Source organism: Rhinoderma darwinii, chromosome 5 (assembly GCF_050947455.1).
Source record: "Rhinoderma darwinii isolate aRhiDar2 chromosome 5, aRhiDar2.hap1, whole genome shotgun sequence".
NCBI classification, from domain to species: domain Eukaryota; kingdom Metazoa; phylum Chordata; class Amphibia; order Anura; family Rhinodermatidae; genus Rhinoderma; species Rhinoderma darwinii.
In genome coordinates this window covers 75,953,224-75,978,157 of record NC_134691.1, presented here as the reverse complement: position 1 = coordinate 75,978,157, position 24,934 = coordinate 75,953,224, and the positions used below count along the sequence as shown (strand labels likewise).

General features: G+C 42.5%; 1 protein-coding gene across 6 annotated transcripts in view; it reads left to right on the top strand.

Moving 5' to 3' along the window:
* The window catches only part of MCMDC2 (minichromosome maintenance domain containing 2), a 73,171-nt gene that overhangs the window by 16,263 nt on the left and 31,974 nt on the right, over positions 1-24,934 (top strand). For 4 of the 6 annotated variants that reach the window (XM_075826164.1, XM_075826161.1, XM_075826167.1 and 1 more), the window contains exons 2-7: positions 3,565-3,695; positions 3,796-3,855; positions 13,687-13,882; positions 15,147-15,269; positions 15,350-15,457; positions 15,722-15,850. In XM_075826164.1, coding sequence (XP_075682279.1) covers positions 3,565-3,695; positions 3,796-3,855; positions 13,687-13,882; positions 15,147-15,269; positions 15,350-15,457; positions 15,722-15,850 — 747 coding nt within the window. The remainder of the gene's footprint in view (positions 1-3,564; positions 3,696-3,795; positions 3,856-13,686; positions 13,883-15,146; positions 15,270-15,349; positions 15,458-15,721; positions 15,851-24,934) is intronic. The other 2 variants (XM_075826162.1, XM_075826163.1) reach the window with 2 other exon arrangements.

Here is a 24,934-nt window from a genome sequence, read left to right as displayed (position 1 = left end):
CGAGGCAGCTGTTAACAGTCTGTCTTTTCACACGTAACTGCCTCTCAGCGTGTGAACATACCCTTAGAGTAAAGATCAGAGGTGCGGGCCTTCAAGTCCCCTAGTGGGACAAAAAAAAAAAAAACTGTTAAAAGTGTAAAAATAAAAATTTCAAGTTAAAAAAACAACAAACTACCTTTTTCCTATTATAAGTCTTTTATTATAGGAAAAAAAATTTAACTTTAAAAAAAAAAGTACACATATTTGGTATCACCGCATCCGTAACGACCCAAACTATAATGTTATTTTTCCCACACGGTAAACACTGAAAAAAAACAAAACAATGCCAGAATTGCTATTTGGTCACCACCCCTCCTAAAACATAGAATGAAAAGTAATCAAAAAGTCGCCTGTACCCCAAAATAGTACCAATAAAAACTACAACCCGTCCAACAAAGCACAAGCCCTTACACAGCTTATTTGACTGAGAAAAAAAAAAAGTTATGGCTCTCAGAATATGGGGACGCAAAAAAAATTATTTGACAAAAAAAGTTTTTATTGTGCACAACATGAAAAAACTATATACATATGGTATCACCGTAATCGTATTCACCCACTGAATAAAGTATAAATGTCACGTATAGCCCACGGTGAACACTGTAAAAACCTTGCTTGCCAAAAAATAGAATAAAAGGTTATCAAAAACTCACATGTACCCCAAAATGGTACCAATGAAAACTACAGATTGTCCCACAACAAATAAGACCCCACACAGCTCCGTTGAAGAAAAAAAAAAAATTAGGACTCTCAGAATATGGCGACACAAAATGTGCAGAGTGTTCCATAAACGGATAAGATCGGGCACCATTTATCAGTGCGACACCGGCCACATATCTGCGGAATATTATTTATTTATCGCATTATTATACCCTCTTATTATACCCTGATGTTCTCCGCACAGATTACATATACCCTGATATACTCCGCACAGCTTACATATGCCCCCACATTATAAACTGAAATACCAGCAAAACTCCAAACAGAACGATAACCAAGCAAAATCTGCGGTCCAAAAGCCAAATGGCGCTCCCTCCCTTCTGAGCCATACAGTGTGCCCAAACGGCACTTTACGTCCACATATATGGCATCGCCATACCCGGGAGAACACGCTTTAGGGCTTATTTAGACGAACGTGTAATACGTCCGTGCAACGCGCGTGATTTTCACGCGCCTCGTACGGACCTATGTTAGTAAATGGGGCCATTCACAGTCCGTGATTTTCACGCAGCGTATGTCCGCTGCGTGAAACGCACGACATGTCCTATATTTGTGTGTTGTTCGCGCATCACGCACCCATTGAAATCACGCGAAGCACACAGAAGCACTTCCGTGCGACGCTCGTGATTCGTGCAACAGCAGTCAAAACTATGATTGAAAACAGAAAAGCACCACATGATTTTCTATTTACAAACATACAGAGTGTCATAATGATGGCGGCTGCGTGAAAATCACGCAGCCAGGCATCATATGGTGATGACACACGGAGCTGTTAAGTGCCTTTTGCGCGCGCAAAACGCACACGCTTGTGTAAATCCGGCCTAACAGTTTGAGATATTTGTCTTCAGTGGCACAAACTGGGCATAACATATTGTGCACTAAAATGGCATATCAGTGGAAAATTAAATTTTTTACTTTGCACCATCCGCTGTGCAAACATAAAGTAGACATATGGGAAATGTTAACTAGTGACTATTTTGTGTGGTTTTACTATATGTCTTACAAGCAGATACATTGAAATTTATAAAGTGAACATTTTTGCACATTTTCTCTAAATTTTGCTGTTTCTCATAAATAAACACTGACTGTATCGACCAAATTTTACAACTAACTTTAAAGTACAATGTGTCACGAGAAAACAATCTCAGAGTTGTTAAAAAAAAAAAAGCATTCCGAAGTTATTACCACAAAAGTGACACGTCAGAGTTGAGAAAAATGGCTTGGTCCATTAGGCGAAAAAAGGCTGTATCCTTAAGGGGTTAAAACACGTCATTACGTTAATCACAAACCCAAAAACGAAGTATTTATTACTAATTTTTTCACCTCTGGAAAATACATCTGCTAGCAGGGGCAGATTGGTAATGTAACCTATCGGAAGGAATTCCTGGTGGGCTGGTCAGTCTCCAGCTGCCGACTCCCCTGCACACAGTACACTCTGTGCCACTTGGAATTGCTGATAGTATGGCATTCATCCAATCAGCAGGTCCTCTTGCAGCTATGGGAGAACAATTGGCGTGACAGTGGGCGGAGCCATGAGGTTAGGACGGCCCTGCAAGTTCATGCAGGCAAATTACAGGAGATAGTGAAAGAGCCTAGGCTGCAACTTACTACTAAAACTAAGAGTAATGTTTTGGGGCAATGTCTGATTATATTTAAATTTGCTGGGGCACGTGAGAAGAGAAGTAAAACAAATTTGCATCATTCAAGGCTGGTTTCACATGCTGCGGTCAAAATGTGTTTTTCTTGCACCATTTTGCCGCAATTTTTGGAAAATCACAGCAAAATGGGGCAGTAAAAAAAAAATGCATTTTGACCGTGGCATGTGAACCCAGCCTTATGAATATGTGCTGCTCCTGTCCCTTGTTGCATAACTCCGGGTTCACACATCGCGGTCATGTATCTTTTGACCGCGCCAAGATTACCCAGCCTCAGGATGGGATTTCGAGCTGCAGTTTTGGTCCTTTTTTTTGCTCCGATTAGCGTAATATAGTGGCTAAATGCTAACGCTTTCAGTGATTTTGCAAAAAACGCTGCGCTTTGCTGTAATTTCAGTTGTCGAAGGAAAAAACCGCACCACAACCGCAGTGTGTAAACCCAGCCTAAAGTGAAAATAGAAGCCCCTTCCTTCTAATTAATAACTATGATATGTAACACGTTTCTCATCAAAGGGAGGGGCGTTACCCTTTGGAACAGATCAGAAGCATTTAGGCTAGCTTTGCTGCGAATCACTGTAAAAATCCATCATTTTGCTGCAATTTAGTGAAGCTAAAGCGCATTTTGACCACGATCTGAGCAGAGAAAAGGTATTGTTGTAGCTCATAAGAACTAATCAGATTTCAACCTTCATGTTTCTATGTAGGTTAGGAATGAACGAGGAACCTGAGTACTTATAATAAAATATTTATTTTAAAAGATAAGTTATGCAATGGTACAAGAGATATGGATGTTTAAATATGTTAAGAAAAAGTGCAATCATGACATATCACATACACCAGAGTAAAAATACATTCAAAGCAGCTGACAATTATTTCATTGGATTCTAACTATCCATGTCGTCATAACGGCTACTTATATCACCTATTAAATGGAATTATAGCCTTATTTTTTTCCTTTGCTCTGAACACTTCCCGCCCGAACCAAACAACCCCCCCTGTCCGTGTCCCCCCCCCCCCCTCGATGTATTCTTCTGGTGGGGCAATGTAGTTCATTCTTCCTCTGGTTCAACAGATTCTAAAAAATGTTAGTCATATAAAAGTTTTGCAGTGTCTTGCGGATTTGAATGATTACCTCACATTTGTTTCTGTCTAGAGTCAGGGCAAAGTTATGCTGTGTACCGATTTGTAATCTCTGTCAACCCCATGGATATCACAGAGCTGAATGCTACTCTTGGAAACTACATATTACATGAGCCGGTGAGGGCTGCTAAGATCTTCCAGTCGGTATGTTTTACAGATCAATAAAGCTTCAGATGCTTTATATTGTTACTCCATACTTCACCATCGTTTATTTATTCTCGCTACAATTTTATTTGTATTTTAGGTGTGTGATGCTGCAATAAGAACTCTTTCCTTGATTGGAGAATGCCAGACTGAGGATCAGGTTTGGGCATTTCTCTTGGCATGATTTTTATAATAATTCTGATTTATTAATAAAAGGGTTGATTGACTATAGCGCATATGTTCTTATAAAAAATATAGCTTCAAATTTTATGTATCTACAGTTACAATGGTTTTGGTTTTTTTTAAAAACAGAGGCAATAATTATTTAGACTGAAACATTTACCTAATATACCTAATAAGCTACAGTGCTCCATTTCTTTAGTATAGAATACTATTATTCTTTTCTCCCACATACATACTTATTAAGTGTAACAGGAACACGCACCAAATCATTTATGTTGATGGTTTCTTAGAATGAAATTTTTGTAACATTGCTGATTCATTTCTTAATATATCTTTTTTTAACATATTTTTAAGAATACTACAAGTCAACGTAACATCAATGCACATGCAACAGAGCCATCTTAGAGCAAGCAAAAAACAAGTATAGGTAAGGGGGAGAGGGAATCCTCCAGCTCACCGTTAGTTGCGTCTGTGGACAGACAGCGCCTGGAGTCCCGCACGGCCAGCGGCAAACAACAGAGAAAAAAAATAGAACTAGAATCCAGAGCTTGAAGTAGATAGAAGGAACCGACGTTCCACTTTTATTTGGTATATCAACATTTTAAAAAGGAGTAGTAGATAATAAGACAAAGTACAGAATTGAGTAGAGGGGGGGAGGTTGATATTGGTTAATTTTGCCTACGCGTTTCTGACACGTCCTGTGTCCTTAATCATGGCATATAAAATTCCGAACCGCATGTCAATTCCTTAGCGTTTTTCCGCTCCGTATTTACACAGCGTGTAGAAGAGATTTGTTCTATCTCATTCACTTTGCTGCTACTGTATTATGCTGCGGATTTTCCGCAACGAATTCCATTGCGTAAAATCCGCCGTATTTACGCAACATGTGAACTGACCCTAAGATGCAGATATTCACCATGCTAGGAAAAATTGTAGAAGTCTTAAAAAAGAAGGGTCAACAGTGTAAATATTGAGTCTTTGCATAAACTTGATGTATTTGTCAATAAAAGTTTAAAAACGTATGAAATTCTTATAATTGTACTTCAATATACTATAGAAACATCTGGCTAAGGCTTCGTTCACATCTGCATTAGGGTCCCATTCCGTCAGAGCTTTCCTTAGGAACGGGACCCTGGCTTTTACGTCTGAAATTACAGACTGTTTTCAGGAGAAAACAGCTGCCTCGTTTCAGACGTAAATGCTCCTCCTCGCATTTTGTGAGGCGTCATTGACGCCCGTAATCTTGAGCTGTTCTTCATTGAATTCAATGAAAAACGGCTCAAATTACGTTTCAAAGATGTGTCCTGCACTTCTTTGACGAGGCAGTCATTTTACGCGCCGTCGTTTGACAGCTGTCAAACGACGACACGTAAATTACAGGTCGTCAGCAAACCCATTCAAATGAATGGGCAGATGTTTGCCGACGTATTGGAGCCGTATTTTCAGGCGTAAATCGAGGCATAATACGCCTCGTTTACGCCTGAAAAGAGGTCGTGTGAACCCAGCCTTAGGGTGCATTCACACATCAGTTGTATCAGCTTCAGTTTATTTTGTCTCTTTAGGGCCTGTTCACATCACCGTTCGCTTTCCGTTCCGGGGTTCCGTCTGAGGTTTCCGTCGGGTAAACCCTGCAACGGAAAGTGAAACTGAAACCACATCTTCCGTTTCCGTCACCATTGAGATCAATGGTGACGGAAACATTGCTAATGGTTTCCGTTCGTCACCATTCCGGCAGGTTTCCGTTTTAACACCGGAATCAATAGCGGAGTCGACTGCGCTATTGATTCCGTCGGAAAACCGGAAACCTGCCGGAATGGTGACGAACGGAAACCATTAGCGAGGTTTCCGTCACCATTGATATCAATGGTGACCGAAACGGAAGCTGTGGTTTCACTTTCCGTTGCGGGGTTCACCCGATGGAAACCTCAGACGGAACCCCGGAACGGAAAGCAAACGGTGATGTGAACAGGCCCTAAGTGGTTACAACTGATGCAAAAACTGATGCAAAAATGTATCAGTTGCCATCAAGCTATTTCACGATTTTTACTACAAAACCATCAGTTGTCATCAGTTTTTACCATCTGTTTTTAGCATCAGTTTTTACCAAACACTAGCCCTAACTTCAGGGAGTAGCTAGTTTTTGGCACCTTTACAGCTACCCAATCCCACCTCGCATCTCCTACCCACACCACACAGGGATTGCTGCTGTTTTTATTCACACAACAGGGTTCGCGTGTCGGCCGTTAAAAACTGCAGTCTAGGTTCATTTTTGACAGCCGTTTTGCATCTGTTTTGTATCCGTTCTGTGTCCGTGTTTTCCGTTTTTGACACATTTTTAAAAACAGATTAATTTCTTGTGTAGATAATGAAACAGTGCCCTCTGTAGATAATGCTGCAGTGCCCTCTGTATATAATGCCACAATACCCCCTGTAGATAATGTCACACAGCCCCCCTGTAGATAGCGCCACACAGCGCCCACATTAGATGGCACCACACAGCGCCCCCTGTAGATTGTGCCATACAGCGCCCCTGTAGATAGAGCCACCACCACTGTTTATAGCACCCCCCTTTCCCTGTAGATAGTGCCACTGAAGCTCCCTCTAGCAGAGAAATCCCTGGCCACAGCATTGCCAACTCTGTGGCCGGGGATTCCCTCCAGGAGGAGCCCCTGACCACTGTCCATATATGGACAGTGATGTCAGGGCTTACTCCCTGAATGGAATCCTCGGCCTATGCTGTGGCTGGGGATTCACTCAAGGAGGACCCCCTGGCGCAACTGTCCATATATGGACAGTGACGTCAAGGGTTACTCCCTGAACGGAATCCCCAGCCACAGCATTGCTGACGCTGTGGCTGGGGATTCCCTCAAAGAGGACTCTATGACGCCACTGTACGTGGATTCGGCTCCAAGAGTAGTCCCTGACGTCAATGTCCATATATGGACAGTGACCTCAGGGGTTTTCCTATAGGAGCGGAATCCCTGGCCAGGTCATTGACAACGAGGATTCCGCTCAATCAGTAGCCACTGACATCACTGTCCATACATGGAAAGTGACGTCAAGGGCTTCCCAGAGCACAGCGCTTAAAGTAGCATTGTGCCCGGGAAATCCTCGGTGAGCGGATGAGCTCCCTCTACCTGATGGTTCCCTGCTTCAATATTAGTTCAACTGTTGACAGCGGGACATACCCCCGGCCGCCCGGGATAGCGGGACACCGCCCAGAATCCGGGACGGTTGGGAGGTAGTAAGGGGATCCGCTTGGAGCGGAATCCCCAGCAATGCTATGACTGGGGATTCTGCTCCCAGCTCACATTCACCTTCCCGCTGGGTGCTGCCGGAAGGTGGATGCGGCAGCACCCGGCGTTCATATGGCTACAATGTACTAAGATAGGATACGGCGCCAGATCTTCCTAGGACCCGGACCCAGAAACGCTGCAGGTAACGTTTTTGGATCGAGCTCCCGTTCTAGCTTCAGTTTGCTTCCGGCTGTTCTGCAACATGCCGGAGGGAAACTGACAGGGAGATTGGACATATGTGAACGGCCCCTCACATATACAGTGAAGGAAATACGTTTTTGATCCCTTGCTGATTTTGTAAGTTTGCCCACTGTCAAAGACATGAACAGTCTAGAATTTTTAGGCTAGGTTAATTTTACCAGTGAGAGATAGATTATATTTAAAAAAAACAACACAAAATCACATAGTCAAAATTATATATATTTATTTGCATTGTGCACAGAGAAATAAGTATTTGATCCCTTTGGCAAACAAGATTTAATACTTGGTGGCAAAACCCTTGTTGGCAAGCACAACAGTCAGACGTTTTTTGTAGTTGATGATGAGGTTTGCACACATGTTAGATGGAATTTTGGCCCACTCCTCTTTGCAGATCATCTGTAAATCATTAAGATTTCGAGGCTGTCGCTTGGCAACTCGGATCTTCAGCTCCCTCCATAAGTTTTCGATGGGATTAAGGTCTGGAGACTGGCTAGGCCACTCCATGACCTTAATGTGCTTCTTTTTGAGCCACTCCTTTGTTGCCTTGGCTGTATGTTTCGGGTCATTGTCGTGCTGGAAGACCCAGCCACGAGCCATTTTTAATGTCCTGGTGGAGGGAAGGAGGTTGTGACTCAGGATTTGACGGTACATGGCTCCATTCATTCTCCCATTGATGTGGTGAAGTAGTCCTGTGCCCTTAGCAGAGAAACACACCCAAAACATAATGTTTCCACCTCCATGCTTGACAGTGGGGACGGTGTTCTTTGGGTCATAGGCAGCATTTCTCTTCCTTTAAACACGGCGAGTTGAGTTAATGCCAAAGAGCTCAATTTTAGTCTCATCTGACCACAGCACCTTCTCCCAATCACTCTCAGAATCATCTAGATGTTCATTTGCAAACTTCAGACGGGCATGTACATGTGCCTTCTTGAGCAGGGGGACCTTGCGGGCACTGCAGGATTTTAATCCATTACGGCGTAATGTGTTACCAATGGTTTTCTTGGTGACTGTGGTCCCAGCTGCCTTGAGATCATTAACAAGTTCCCCCCGTGTAGTTTTCGGCTGAGCTCTCACCTTCCTCAGGATCAAGGATACCCCACGAGGTGAGATTTTGCATGGAGCCCCAGATCGATGTCGATTGACAGTAATTTTGTATGTCTTCCATTTTCTTACTATTGCACCAACAGTTGTCTCCTTCTCACCCAGCGTCTTACTTATGGTTTTGTAGCCCATTCCAGCCTTGTGCAGGACTATGATCTTGTCCCTGACATCCTTAGAAAGCTCTTTGGTCTTGCCCATGTTGTAGAGGTTAGAGTCAGACTGATTAATTGAGTCTGTGGACAGGAGTCTTTTATACAGGTGATCATGTAAGACAGCTGTCTTTAATGCAGGAACCAAGTTGATTTGGAGCGTATAACTGGTCTGGAGGAGACTGAACTCTTAATGGTTGGTAGGGGATCAAATACTTATTTCTCTGTGCACAATGCAAATAAATATATATAATTTTGACTGTCATTTTCTGTTTTTTTTTTTTTTATATAATCTATCTCTCACTGGTAAAATTAACCTAGCCTAAAAATTCTAGACTGTTCATGACTTTGACAGTGGGCAAACTTACAAAATCAGCAAGGGATCAAATACTTATTTCCTTCATTGTATCAGTTGTATCAGCATCAGTTTTTTTGTCTCTGAAGTGATTACAACTTCTGCAAAAACTGATGCAAACGTGTACCAGTTGCCATCAGACTTTTTCATAATTTTTACTACAAATCCATCAGTTGTCATCGGTTGTCGGTCGTTGTCATCAGTTTTTACCATCTGTTTTTAACATCAGTTTTTACCACAATGGTCCACCAAAAAGGTAGTCTAGGGTCTGAAAATGTGCCAATTTTATCATAGTGGCACATAGTTCGTAAAAAATTGGATACATGATAGATTAGATACATGTTGTGTACCATGTCAGGGCTCTCCTTCTCTGCTCCGGCCTCAGAACTACACTGAAGTCTGACACACACATTGTAATGGCACATGTGTCCTATTCAGTGCAACGCCAAGGCCGGCGCCGAGAGAGCCCAGAAGGCAGCTGCTGTCCACTGACCTCACCTCAGATCAGATCATAGAAGCAGCCATGGAAGCCTGCTAAAACTCCAAACACTCGCCCTAATTTCAGGGCGTAGCTAGTTTTTGGTGCCCATACAGCTACCCAATCCCACCCCACACCACGCTGGGATTGCTGTTGTATCTATTCACACAACAGGGTCCGGGTGTCCGCCGTTAAAAACGGCCGTCTCGTTCAGTTTTTGATGGCCGTTTTGCATTTGTTTTGTATCCATTCCATGTCCGTGTTTCCGTTTTTGACAAATTTTTAAAAAAACAGATGAATTTGTGTATATGATGAAACAGTGCCCACTGTAGATAATGCTGCAGTGCCCCCTGTAAATAGTGCAACACACCTCCTGTACATAATGCCGCAGTGCTCTCTGCATATAGTGCCACACACTCCCTGTACATAATGCCGCGGTGCCCTCTGTAGGAAGTGCCACACTGCTCTCTGTATATAGTGCCACACACCCCCTGTAGATAATGCCACACTGCTCTCTGTATATAATGCCACAATATCCCCTGTAGATAATGTCACACAGCCCCTTGTAGATAGCGCCACACAGAGCCCCCTGTAGATAGCACCACACAGCTCCCCGTGTAGAGAGCGCTACCCTCCTTCCCCTATAGATAGATCCACTGAAGCTCCCTCTACCAGTGGAATCCCCGGCCAGAGAATTGCGGACGCTGTGGAAGGGGATTCCCTCCAGGAGGAGCCCCTAATGCCACAGTCCATATAAGGACAGTGACGTCAGTGGTTACCTATAGAAGTGGAATCTCCGGCCAGAGTGTTGCCGAAGCTCTGCTGGCTAGGGATTCCGCTCCATGAGAAACCCCTGACCTCACTATCTATATATGGACAGTGACATTAGGGGCAACTCCTGAAGCAAAACACACGGCCACAGCATTGTCGACACTGTAGTCGACGATTCCCTCAAGGAGGAGCCCCTGACGTCACTGTCCATATATGGACAGTGTATAAAAAAATGATGGGCTGCACTCCTGAATAGAATGTTCAGGTGCTGTTAGGGTTCGGCTTGGATAGCCCACAAATTGTATAAACAAAGAATAACTCTAGCACTCAATGGCAAAGATGAACGTAGAGGTAAACGTGGATTTTTCAAAGCTATAAATGATTTTTTGGAACAGGTGATTTTATTTTTATTTTTTTTGGGACGACACATCATCATATCAGACCTTTCTTCTACACAGCGATTGTGACAAAGGCCTGGGATAGGCAGAAACGTCCCAAAATAAAAAAGAAAAGAAAAATAACCAATTCCCAAAAATTATTTATACCTTGGAAATAAAGCATTTGAAAAATCCACGTTTACCTCTACAGTCATCTTTTCCATTGAGTGCTAGGGTTATTCTTTGTTTATACATATATGGACAGTAATGTCAGGGGTTACTTCCTGAGCGAAATCCCCGGCCCTACGCTGTGGCCGGGGTTTCCCTCCAGGAGGAGCCCTTGACGCCACTGTTCATATATGGGCATTGATATCGGGTTACCGCTAGGAGCAGAATCTCCAGGCACAGTGTTGTTGACGCTGTTGCAGGGGATTCTGCTCAGAGAGTAGCCCCTGACGTCACTGTCCATATATGGATAGTATCGTCAGGGGCACCGCCTGGAGCAGAATCCCTGGCAATGCTATGACCGGGGATTCCACTAGTGGTAACCCCTGATGGCACTGTCCCTATACCAGTCAGGGTCTCCCCCTGGAGGGATTCCCGGGGCACAGCTACAGTTGCACTATCTACAGGGGGGGCGGTGTCACTAAATTCCGCTCCTGCTCGCATACACCTTCCAGCCGGGTGTTGCCGGAAGGTGGACGCGGCAGGACCCGGCGCTCATCCAGCCATAGTTAATTAAGATAGGTATACGGCGCCGGACCTCCTTGGGAGCCGGACCCAAAAATGCTGCAGGTAAAGTTTTTGGATTCGGCTCCTGCACAGGTCCAGCAGCGTACGGCGCCACAACTGATGTCAGCTGTGATAGAACAGATCCCAAAGAAAGCTATGGGATCCGTTCTAGTATCGGTTTCCCTCCGTCTGTTCTACAACACGCCGGAGGGAAACCGATTCGGACAACGGACATATGTGAATGGCCACTAAAAGATCTAAACACACCAAAGCAGCAAACTTTGTGAAAATCAAAATTTTGTGTCAGTCGCAAAACTTTTGGCCAGGACTATACATTTGAAAGCGGATTACCAGCTTCTCATCTCTTGTTGGAAATAGCATGCTCCAATAAAAGTTTTCCATTTAACCCGTTAGTGACCGCCCCATAGTGTTTTTACGGTGGCCACTAACGGGCTTTATTCTGATGCAATAGCCTTTTTACGGCGCTGCATTGGAATAAATAAACAGAGCAGGGAGCCGTCAAATCTCCCTGCTCTCAGCTGCTAGAGGTAGCTGGGGGCTGGGGGCATCCCTGCTCAAACGGGCAAGATCGATATTAGTATCGATCTCATCCGTTTAACCCCTCATATGCAGCGCTCAATAGCGAGCGCCACATCTGAGATGTTTTGGAGAGAGGGAGGGAGCTCCCTCTCATCCCACTGACACCCAGCGATAAGATCGCCGAGTGTCTGTGTCTCAGATGGCAGCAGGGGGCCTAATAAAGGCAGATGCCTGTCCCTTTTACACGGACAGGCAGTAATACACTGCAATTCAGAAGTATTGCAGTCTATTATAAATGCCATCGGATAATCGCATAGTGAAGTCCCCTAGTGGGACTAGTAAAAAAAAGTTTCATAAAAAGTGAAAAACCGTGAACGTCGTAAAAAAGAAAATAAAAAACCATGCAAAAATTGCGGTTTTCTTTGAATTCAGCCTTAAAAAAAAAACGTGATAAAAAGTGATCATAAACTCACATCTACTACTGGTACCGATAAAACCTTAAAGTCATCCCGCAAAAAAAAAAAGCCCTCATACAATTGCATCCGTGAAAAAATAAGAGTTATGGCTCTTCAGATATGTAGACACAAAAACAAATAATTTTGAAAATAAAGTGTTTTCACTGTGTAAAAGTAGTAAAACATACAAAAACTATACAAATTATCGCAACAACCCACTGAATAAAGTTATTGTGTTATTTATACCACACGGTAAACAGCATAAATTTAGGACGCAAAAAAGTGTGGAGAAATTGCAGGTTTTTTCTATTCCCCCCCCCCCCCCCCAAAAAGTTAATAAAAGTTAATTAATAAATTCTATGTACCCCAAAATGGTGCTATTAAAAATTACAACTTGTCCCCCAAAAACAAGACCTTATACAGCTATGTCGACGCAAAAATAAAAAAGTTATAGCTCTTTGAATGAGACGATGGAAAAACGTAAAAAATGGTATGATCATTAAGGTCTAAAATAGGCTGGTCATTAAGGGGTTAAGGAAAAATGTTGCTGTGCCGTTGTGTCTTTCCACGTCTAATTTAACTATCCACAACAAAAAGTTCAATTGAGAAATGACTGCCTCAAGTTTTAGGTGTCTCTGGCTAGAGCCGTTGGAAAAAGTTAGCAAAGCGCCACTACTAATAAGATGTGGAGCATTTGGGGAACTCGCCTTTCCCTTGTCGGGTCATCATCTGGGGGCCTTATTTGTGGGTTAATGGAATAATCAAATGCCAATGTACCAGAAGCATTTAGTGAAAGTACAGTCCTAGACCCCATGTTATAAGTTGGTATTCCCATGTCTCCAACTCTGCAAGAATCTTGTAGGTACCATTGAAATCAATCATATTGCAAACGGAAGCTATGGCTTCGGTTCCTCTGACGGAAAGGTCGAATGGAACCGATTAACGGAAGCCCAATGCTGATGTGAACAAGCCCTTACTGCATACTGTTGATACATTGAGCTAAAAAAATTAAAACAGGTTAGAGTAAGCTCCCTGGCTCCCTCTAGTGGCAACTGCATGTAGCCAGGAGTTTATTATTTAATTCTATGTCTACACAGGGGATTTTGAGCTCTGTAAGAAAAAAAAATCTTTGTCTACTATAAAGATATATCAAGAAATTAATCAGCACATCATTTTGTAAAAAAAAAAAATAATGTTCAAAGTAGGGAATGAAAGGATAGGCAGCACTTGTGTGACAAGTTCCTGGGAAATGCCCATACAGTGCTTGCTATCAGTAGTTATAGGAGACAGGTGTACTTTTTATGAACATCCACATCATACAGTACTGTAACAATTCATTACTTTATTCTTTAGATAAATGTGATTTTGAAAGTTACACATCTGCCTGACCTACCTGGTTACCACTTAAGCCTTAGTGATTCCCCGTTGGACTATAGATCTCAGAGACTTTATATGATGGAAGGAACAGTCACTGCGGTGTCTACAATTAATAAATATACTCAAGGAGCTAGGTTTTTGTGCTCTGACACAAAGTGCCCCTTGTCTAAAGGTAAACACTCTTGATCATAATACAAAATAAATTAGCTTTTTCCTTTTGTGATTCAGACTTTCTAAGGCTACATTCACAGGACAGTGAAAAACGGCTATCTGATGGGCGTTTTTATTTTACGACCGTCACACGGCCATTTTCAGTACTGTGTGGTTGTATTCACATGGGCCGTTTTTTTTTTTTAACAGCCTGTTAATACTGGCCGTCAAAAAATAAGACAAAAAAATAGGCCCCATAGAACTCAATGGATCAGTTTTTAATGGCCGTTTAGGAATCAATCCTTTTGACTGTCGTTAAAAACTGATCCTGGCCAAGAGGACTCCCAGGGCACAGAGCTACTTTAAGCGCTGAGCCCAGGGAAGCCCTTCACGTCACTGCTGGGCAACACTCTGGCCAGGGATTCCACCCCTAGAGAGCGCCCCTCACGTCACTGTCCTTATATGGACAGTGACATCAGGGGATCCTCCTGGAGCGGATTTCCCAGCCAGAGTGTTGCCGTCGCTCTGGCTGTTGATTCCGCTTCTGGAGAAGCCCCTGGCATCACTATCCATATATGGACAGTGACGTCAGGGGATTCTCCTGGAGCGGGATCTCCGGCCAGAGCGTTGCCGAAGCTCTGGCCAGTGATTCCGCCCCTGGAGGAGCCCCTGGCGTAACTCTTCATATATGGAGAGTAACGCCAGGGGCTCCTCCAAGAGCAGAATTACCGGCCAGCGCATCAGCAACGCTCCAGCCAGGAATTCCGCTCCAGGAAGACCCCCTGACATCACTGTCCATATATTAGACGTAGCGATTATGGTAAGGATTTATGTATAATCGTTTGAATGTAAGACATAATTGCCATGTGTAGTAGCGTGCAACGATCAAACGATGAATCATTGGGTTTTGTGGATTGGCCACATCTACCTGGGTAACAGATTATCGTTCGTCACTGCCACATCCCCCTAGTCTAATCAGAAATCTTCCAGTCGTTAGCAGTTCACCTCATAGGTGTGGGCAAACGAGTAACGACCGAACAGCGAAAACCTTTAGCAATTATTGTCAACGTGTAATAGATCATCTTTTGAACGTAAACAACTCGCTAAATCATCTCTTCGCTCATTCATTAAAGAATATCTGCCTGCCTAACAGGACCTTTAGAACAATTGATTGTATTTGTAGTGACTCATACTCTATTACATTTATTACTCTGTCTCACGTGCTTGTGCTTAAAGTTGACAATATACAGACTGTGCATATTTATTAAGGATGTTTGTATTATCAGATTTCCGGTACATACGCATCCACACACCTGGGGCTACAGAGTCAGCAACAGTTCGACAAGACTTTTTTTGCGACCTATGTGCATCACCTTTAAAAGAAGATGTTAAGTACAGAGTCCTAGGTGGTATGTAACAGAAGTGCTGTATTTTAAGGTGACCACAATAAAACTAAATGACCTGTAGATCTGTGTGTGTTTTTTTTTAGATAAACAGGTGATTGAATTTATGGATTCAAAGGCACTGCATATTTTCCAAGGACAGTGTGCAACACATCAGAATTACCGTTTCCAGTCATATGCAGTGTTTCTCAGAGGTAAACTCTGTCTGTTATTTGTTCACATGTGGGCGTCTTTCATTAGAAAAAAAAATGCAAAACTCAAAAGAAACAATTGTAGGAAATGCTCCTCGAACTGCACCTATGTCAAATCATATGGTAATACGATAAAAATTAAACTTTATGAAATCAGGGATGCTTCAGCTATACAAAAACTCAGCATACCCTAGCGCACCTAAACGCTGCTTTAGGAATACATTACTACATTATTTGAATATATATTCCATTCATTTTATTCCATAGATGAATTAATAGACAGAATGAAAATAGGAGGAAGATACAGAGTAATAGGTATTCCAGTATGTGGCCTTAATGGTTCTCAAGTAACCATCTGTATAGAAGCCAATAATATTCATCCGTATATTGCAAACAGTAAGTAAACTTTATGTGTAAATTATAAACCGTTAACGCATACCTAACTTTTCAGGTGACTTTTCAGAATAAGCTGTCATATGTGTGTACCTGAGGAATAACACGATTTCTGGCCATGATATGACTTGCATTCTGCATTATTTAGCAGTTTTCCCCTCTGCAGGCTCTATCTCTAATTCTCAGATGTCTCTAAGAGAGTAGGTGGAGCCTATATAAAACATATATATAAAACATTAAATAGGCAGCACTCACAAAGGCTTATAGTGGGAAAAAAGAGGCTGCTTTATTGAACCCAAAAGTGCGCTTTTGGGGTCAATAGAGCACCCTCTTTTTTCACTATAAGCCTTTGTGAGTGCTGCCTATTTACTGCTTTTTGTCTAGAGGGACAGTGGTCAGTTCCCCAAGGCTTGCACCCCCTTTCATGTAAGCCTGTGCTGCTGGATTCTATTTTTGTATATATGTCTACACACACATATACAGTGGCGGATTATGTAGACCATAGGTTGTTACCCAAACTTGCCCTCCCCTTCTCCACTGGCGCGTAGTAACTATTGTTAACACTACCTTTTTGTGCAAGAATTAACAAATGGGTGTTATGATTCCTCTTGTCAAAGGGCTGTGTCCATACATACTGACAGTCTCCAACTATTGCTGACAGTATCACACTGTGCAGGGACACATCCTCCTGACAAGGGAAATGGTAACACCCATTTGTCTATCAATCCTGGATTGCACAAAGACTTTTTGTGAAATACAAAGATTTCCTATAATAAACATGTCAGGAGAGGTGACAGATTCTCTATAAATCCAGTGACTCACAGATGACAACTTATCAGATTCTAATAGTTTTCTTTTTTCTTCTCCATCCGGTCCAGACCTCATGACGAATTCTCTCTGCAGAATTTGACATTAAGATGTATTCGGCTCCACACTTTCTAACAGTTCCACACCTACAGTATAAGCTAAGATAAAATTATCTTAGTGCCACGCACTGTGCCCCTAAATATAATAACCATACACTGCGCCCCTGAATATAATTGTGTCAAACACTGTAAAGTAAAGCACCACATACAACGTGCCCTCTGTAGAAAGGGCCACCTGTAGATAGCATCACACACCCCCTGTAGATAGCGCCACACAGCCCCCCCTGTAGAATGCACCACCCCCTGTAGTTAGTGCCACGCTTACCTGTCCCCGTTCCAGCGCTGTCTTCTTCTCCGACAATGTAAACCCGGTCGCTTATGACCAGGCCGCATCCAGTACAGCGACGCAAGTGGCGCAATGACATCATCGCGCCACCTGCATCACAATAAAAGGCCGAATTTTATCCGCGTCCGAATGACATGTCCATCAGTTTTGTCGCAGTTTTTGCCGCGATTCACGCCAAAAAAGTGACAAAACTGCAATGTGCTCTTTGGGCGGCCATGGGCCCCTGGGAGTCTTGGGCCCCAGGCGGCCGCCGATAACGGTCCTATGGGGATCTGCCACTATATATATATATATATATATATATATATATATATATATATATACACAATGGAAAAGCAGCAGCACTCACAATGCAATTCCAAGATGTTCTCATTATACAGCAGTAATGAGCAGTGTAGCTTTGAATCTAGCATTGGGGTGAGAAAGAAATGTCTTTCTCCTCCTGATCACCCTCCCTTTGAACGTTGCTTGAAAACAGGGGGTGGACAGCAGATTACAAGGGAGACACCTAGTGGCAGTAACTTCAAATAGAATTTGAATGGATAAAACCACAAAATTTTAACAGGAAGTAAATTACAAAGTTGATCTCGATCAGGTATACTATCAACCCGTATAACGCACCTTGACGCAACTGTACGTCATGGTGTGCCCTGCATTAAGGCACCAAGATGTACAGTTACTTTCTGTCACCATGTTAAAAGACATGGTGACAGAACAGTGATATCGGCTGTCACAGACCTCCAATAGTCGCTGGGACTAGTCGGGGGACCAATCAGGGTGCGACGACACCCACGATCGCTGTTATTGGTCAGTTACTAGTGACTGATCATTCACAGCATTGCAGCATGGTTCCCGGGCAAAAAGAGCCGGGTAGCCATGCTAGCTGATCGTCCATTCGCAACAGGAGGCCTAACAATGGCCTCCTGTCTGCCAAGTACAGAGGCCTGTTATGCCGCATCTGGAGGCAGGGGCATTAAAGGCTTCCGGACGCATATGGAAGATGGCGGCAAGCTCAGAAGCTGAGCCATCAGCTAGCTCCAATCCCTGCCATTAACCCCTTAGAGGTCGCAATCAAAAGTGATCACAGTACCATAGTGGTTTCCAGCATGGTCGCAGAGATGCCGATCATTACTATGGCAACCGGAGGCCAGCAGTGGCACCTGGTCTGCCACGAACAGAAGCCTATTAGGCCCATCCAGAGGCAGAGCCTAATAGGCTAGCTGTCAGTGAATAACTGTCATCTCTAATGCATTTCACTACGTGGGTAGTGCAATGTATTAGAATAAAGATCAGATGTGCATGCCTTCAAGTCCCCTAGTGGGACAAAAAAAAAGTTATAATAATGTTCAACAAAAGTGTAAAAATAAAGTTCTAAGTTAAAAAAACTGCATTTTTTCCTACAGAAAAGCCATTTATTATAGGAAAAAAATAAAATGTTGAAAGACGTATACGTTTGGAATCACCGCGTCCGTAACGACCCAAACTATAAAAACTATGTTATTTTTCCCGGATGGTGAGCGCCGCAAAAAAACAAATAAAAAACATGCCGGAATCACTCTTTTTTGGTAACCCCTTCCAAAATATAGAAACAAAAGTGATCAAATAGTTGCATCTACCTCTAAATAGTTCCAATAAAACCTACAGCCCGTCCCACAAAAAACAAGCCCTTACCCAAGCCTTGTCGCTGCAAAAATAAAAAAAAAGTTACATCTCGAATAATATGGTGACAGAAAAAAAAAAAAAATTGTGCAAACGCTACAAAACATATGTTATGGCCGCAATCGTATCGACCCGCAGAATAAAATAAAATTTAATTTTAGCCCATGGTGAACACTAAAAAAATCTAAAAAATATTGTCAGAATTTATGGTTTTTGGTCATCTTGCTTGCCAGATAATGGAATAAAAAAAAAGTGATCAAAAAAAATTGCATGTACCCCAAAACGCTACCAATGAAAGCTATAGATTGTCCCGCAACAAAATAACCTCTCACTCAAATTCGGTGGGGAAAAAATCACAAAAGTTATGACTATGAATATAAGTTATGAATATGGCGACACAAAACGTGCAGGAGCGTTCCAAAAGTGGATAAGATTGGGAACCATTTATCAGTGCGACACCAGCCACACATCCACTGATTATTATTTACCTCTTATTATGCCCTGATGTACTCCGCAGAGCTTATACATGCCCCCACATTATAAACTGAAATACCAGCAAAAATCCCCAAACAGAACAACCACCAAGCAAAATCTGCACTCCAAAAGCCAAGAGGCGCTCCCTCAGTTCTGAACCCTACAGCCCAAACAGCAGTTTACGTCCACATATACGGCATCGCCATACCCGGCTTAACAGTTTATCAGGTATTTGTCTTCAGTGGCACATACTGGGCACAAAATATTGTGCACTAAAATGGCATATCAGTGGAAAAGTTAAATTTTCCCTTTGCACCATCCGCTGTGCACTAATTTCCAATTTAAAAACATCTGTGGGGTTAAAATGCTAACTACACCCCTTAAAATGCCCTAAGGGGTGTAGTTTCCAAAATAGGGGTCACTACTTGGGGGTTTGTTTTACTGTTTGACCTCAGAGCCCTGCAATTGTGGGCCAATGCTGTAAAAATGTACCAAAATAGGCCTCAAATGCGCATGGTGCTCTTAACTTCTGAGCCCTGTTTTGTCCAGGCAAATAATAAATGCCTTGAGGGGTGTAGTTTCCAAAATGCGGTCACTCCTCAGGGCTTCCACTGTACTCAAGGGGCTTTGCGAATGCAACATGGCGGCCAAAAAACAATCCAGCAAAATCTGCATGGCGCTCCTGTCTTTCTGAGCCCTGCCATGTATCTAAACAGCAATGTATGACCACATATGGGGTATTGCCGAACTCGGGAGAGACTGCTTTACAAATATCGCTTGTGAAAATGATGAAATTCTACAATTTAGTGGAACAAAATGTAGATATTCTTTTTCCCAGCCTAATTCCAATAAATTCCTCAGACCTGTGGGGGTCTAAATGCTCACTCTACCCCAACATAGATTCCTTGAGGGGTGTAGTTTTCCAAATGGGGTCACTTTTTGGGGGGTTTCTACTGTTTTGGCCTCTCATGTGCTTTGGAAAAGAAACATGGCACCCGAAAAACAATCAAGAATCAGAAGAGTTTGCTTTACAAATGTTGGGGTTCTTTCTCTCCTTTATCTATTGTGAAAATGGAAAACGGAGCTAAAACGACATATAATTCGAAAAAACATAGATTTTTATTTTCACTGCCTAATACCACTAAATTCAGCAAAAAACCTGTGGGATCAAAATGCTCACTATACGCCTTGATAAATTCCTTGAGGGGTGTAGTTAGCCAAATGGGGCCTTTTGGTGGTATTTCCTTTGTTTTGGCCCCACAAGACCTCTTCAAACCCAACATGGCGCCTAAAAGATATTCTAATAAAAAGGAAGCCCCAAAATCCACTAGGTGCTCCTTTGCTTTTGAGGCCGGTGCTTCAGTCCATTACCAGACTGGGGCCACATGTGGGATATTTCTAAAAACTGCAGAATCTGGGAAATAAATATTGTGTTGCATTTCTCTGGTAAAACCTTCTGTGTTACAGAAAAAAAAAATGGATTAAAACTGATTTTCTGCAAAAAAAAAAAAAAAAAATTAGATTTGTAAATTCCACCTTCACTTTGCTTTAATTCCTGTGAAACGCCTGGAGGGTTAAGAAACTTTCTAAATGCTGTTTTAAATACTTTGAGGGTGCAGTTTTTACAATGGGGTGATTTATAGAGGGTTTCTAATACATAAGGCCCACAAAGCCACTTCAGAACTGAACTGATCCAGAAAAAAAAAAGCTTTTGACATTTTTTTGAAAATGTGAGAAAGTGCTGCAATAGTTCTAAGCCTTGTAACGTCCTAGAGAAATAAAAGGACATGGAAAATGTTAACTAGTAACTATTTGTGTGCTATTACGATCTGTCTAAGGCCTCATGCACACAAACGTATTTTTTTCCTCCCCTAAATACTGGCGTAAATACGGGTCCTTGGTCACACGTGTTCGACCCGTATTCCACCAGTATTTACGGACCCGTGCCTGTAAATACGGGTCCGGTGTCACCAGTATTTCCGGACCCGTTTTATTTGCACTAATCGGCACCCCCTTCTCTCTATCAGTTTTGAATAGAGAGTAGGGGCAGCCCTTTCGGGCAGAGTTTCCGCAGCGATTGAAAGTAAAAGAAGTAAAGTAAAAGAAGTTCATACGTACCTCGGCCGTTTTCTTGGTGACGCGTCCCTCTTTTGACATCCAGTCATCCACTCTCTGGATGACGCGGCAGTCCATGTGACCGCTGCAGCCTGTGATTGGCTGCAGCGGTCACATGGGATGAAACGTCATCCCTGGAGGCCGGACTGGAGGAAGCAGGTAAGTTAACTTTTCATACTATCAACTGCAACGGTAGTCACTGTCCCGGGTGCTGAAAGAGTTACTGCCGATCAGTTAACTCTTTCAGCACCCTAGACAGTGACCATCCCCTGACGTCGCCTAGCAACACTCCCGTAATTACGGGTACACACACGAAGCCAACCGTAATTACGGCCTGAAATAGGACATGTTCCATATTTTTCAATGGCACGGGCACCTTCCCGTAAGCAAATAGAAGTCTATGGGCCCGTAATTACAGCCGTTTTTATGTTTGTGTGCATGAGGCCTTACAAGCAGATACATTTAAATTTAGAAAAATACAAATTTTTGCACATTTTCTCAAAATTTTGGTATTTTTCACAAATAAACACTGAATGTATCGACCAAATTTTACCACAAATTTAAAGCCCAATGTGTCAGGAGAAAACATTCTCTGAATAGTTTGAAAAATAAAAAGTATTCCAAAGTTATTACCACTTCAAGTCATACGAAAGATTTAAAAAAAAAAATTGCCTGGTCCTTAAGGCCAAAACAGGTTTAGTCACTAAGGGAGTGGTTCTCTGAACCACTGCCACGGCCGTGCTTTCTCTCCTCCTCACAGCATGAAGTGCATGTGAGGAGCTGGAGGAGGAGATTTCTTGCAGCCCCCTTGTAGATAGCACCCCTCATCCCACCTTCCTGTAGATAGCGACACTGTAGCACCCTGTGGACGGGGATTTCGCTCCTGGACGGAGTGCTTGATGTCTCTATCCATATATGACCTCCTAATGAAATTAATAGGGGGCAGAAAAAACCTGCGGCGGTCGTTTGGAGTGCTTTTTTGCCTGCATCTTTTGCATTAGCTTCAACGGCTTAAAAACAACTGCAGGCAAAATAAAAAGAAAAAAAAAAGTCAAATAACGCTGTCAATTCAAAATCTGCCTAAAAATTCCTAAAGGAATTTTGAGGTAGATTTTTTCCCTGCCTTACAATAAATGTTGTGTGAGAAAAAGCATAAGAGTGTAGTGCTTCTTTTTAGCAGTTTTTGGTCTCACTGTAAACAAATTTTGGTAGGGGCGTCCTGGGAAATTTTTTTTTTCCAGGGGAGCCTCGAGTCCTAAAATGTTGGGAAACGCTGCATTAAGGGGTTAAACTAGCATAAGTTGTTTGAAAAGTTAGTGCCATTTAAAGTGTCCATATAGGAAGACCTGCTGGTGAACAGCTGCCACTACAGGAGAAATGTGGTTTTACATGGAGCTCATTAAAATGAATGGGCGACAAGGTAATACACCGCTGTGCTAAGTCCTCTAGAGCAGGAGCAGATCTTCACTCTGACTAATAGAAAGGGATCCCAAGCGGGGAAGTCATGGTTAGAGATGTCCTAATGGGACACCAGAAGTGGTGAGGCAACTAGAAAACATTATGAAATGGATTAACATATACAACACTATAAACATACAATTTTTCTAAGGCTTGGTGCACAAGAGTATACCACCACTCCACGCAAGAGCTGTACAGTATATTTGGAGAGAATAAGGAGATCCCAAAGCTTGCTGAAAATATATAGCTCATGAGCAAAGCTATAATATAACTGTGTGCATGAGTCCTAGAAATACAGGAGGGAAAAACAGGATACACGGCGCTGCTTAAGGTAAATGATTTAATAACGATAATTGCTACGCGTTTCGATACCGGACCGGCATATTCATCAGGCATATCAAGGGGATAGTACAAAAAGACACATATATATACACAAATGTACAAAATTGAAAGCAAGTTCATTGGGCCAGTTCAGACCAGCCTCCTGGCCAGAAAAACCGCCAAAAACAGCAGGTCAAAGTTCAGCAATGTCAAAAAATAAAAAACATAGTAAACTGTAAAAATGGGGTGAATAAAGTCACAAATGGGTTGCTAACAGATAATAATTGATATTAGAGGCCACATTTAATACAGTTAATAAATAAACATAATGATCCGTTCAGTCAAAGAACCGCAGGGAATTGCGGCACTCAATACAAACGTTATGTTGTTCATACAAGTGTTTTATATGTAGTATGTGGAGGGAATAGATGATGTGGAGTTGTCAAGGGGATGGTGAGAAAGTATGTTGTCAAAATAATGTACGAGATCTTAACCCCTTAGTGACCAGCCCATTTTAGGCCTTAATGACCAAGCTATTTTATTCGTTTTTGTATAGTCGCATTCAAAGAGCTATAACGTTTTTATTTTTTCGTCTACATAGCTGTATTAGGACTTGTTTTTTGCGGGATTAGTTGTGCTTTTTAATAGCACCATTTTTGGGTACATATCATTTTTATATTAACTTTTATTAACCTTTTTGGGGGGGATTATAAAAAAAACTGAAATTCCGCCATTGTTCTATGCGTTTTTAAATTGACGCCGTTCACTATGCGACGTAAATAACAGGTTACCTTTATTCTACGGTTCGGTACGATTACGGCGATACCACATATGTAGAGGTTTTTTTATGTTTTACGACTTTTGCACAATAAAAACACTTTTGAACTAAAATTATTTGTTTTTGCATCGTCGCTTTCCAAGAGCCGTAATTTTTTTATTTTTCCATCAATGTAGTGATTTTTTGGGCTTGTTTTCTGCGGGACAAGACGTAGTTTTGAATGGTACTGTTTTGGGGTGCATGGGACTTATTGATTCATTTTTATTATGACTTTTTTGGGGGGCAATGGAAAAAAATTGCAATTTCGCCATGTTTTTTACGGTGTTCACTTTGCGGTTTAAATTACATATTAACTTTATTAATGGAGTCATTACGGTAGCGGCGATACCACATATGTGTACTTTTTTTTTTTTTTTTTACACTTTTACTAAATAAAACCACTTTTTATGGAAAAAAATTGATTTATTTTTTTACTGTACTTTTTATTAATAATCTTTATTTCACTTTGATGACTGATTTTATTAGTCCCACTAGGGGACTTTACTGTGCGATGTTCTGATCGCTGCTATAATGCTCTGGTATACTTCGTATACCAGAGCATTATTGCCTGTCAGTGTAAATCTGACAGGCAATCTGTTAGGACGTGCCTCCGGCGCGTCCTAACAGGCATATGTCCAGGGCACACCTGGGGGCTTTTATCAGTCCCCCGGCTGCCATGACACCCCATCGGAGACCCGCGATTTCATTCGCGGGCCGCCGATGGGTGACAGAGGGAGCTCACTCCCTCTGTAAACAAAGTTAAATGCCGCGGTCGCTATTGACGGCGGCATTTAACGGGTTAAACGGCCGCGATCGAAGTAAACTTCGATCGCGGGCGTTGGAGCAGGAGCTCAGCTGTCATCAGACAGCAGAGCCCCGGCTCCTGCCTGCACGGGAGACCCGTGCAGGACTTAGACTAGGCTGACGTGAAAAGGCGTCAGCCTAGCCTAAAGCCCATTAGTGAATCACGTAAAAAGGCGTATTAGTGGTCACTAAGGGGTTAATACAGCGCATAGTAGCGCGTGGTCATG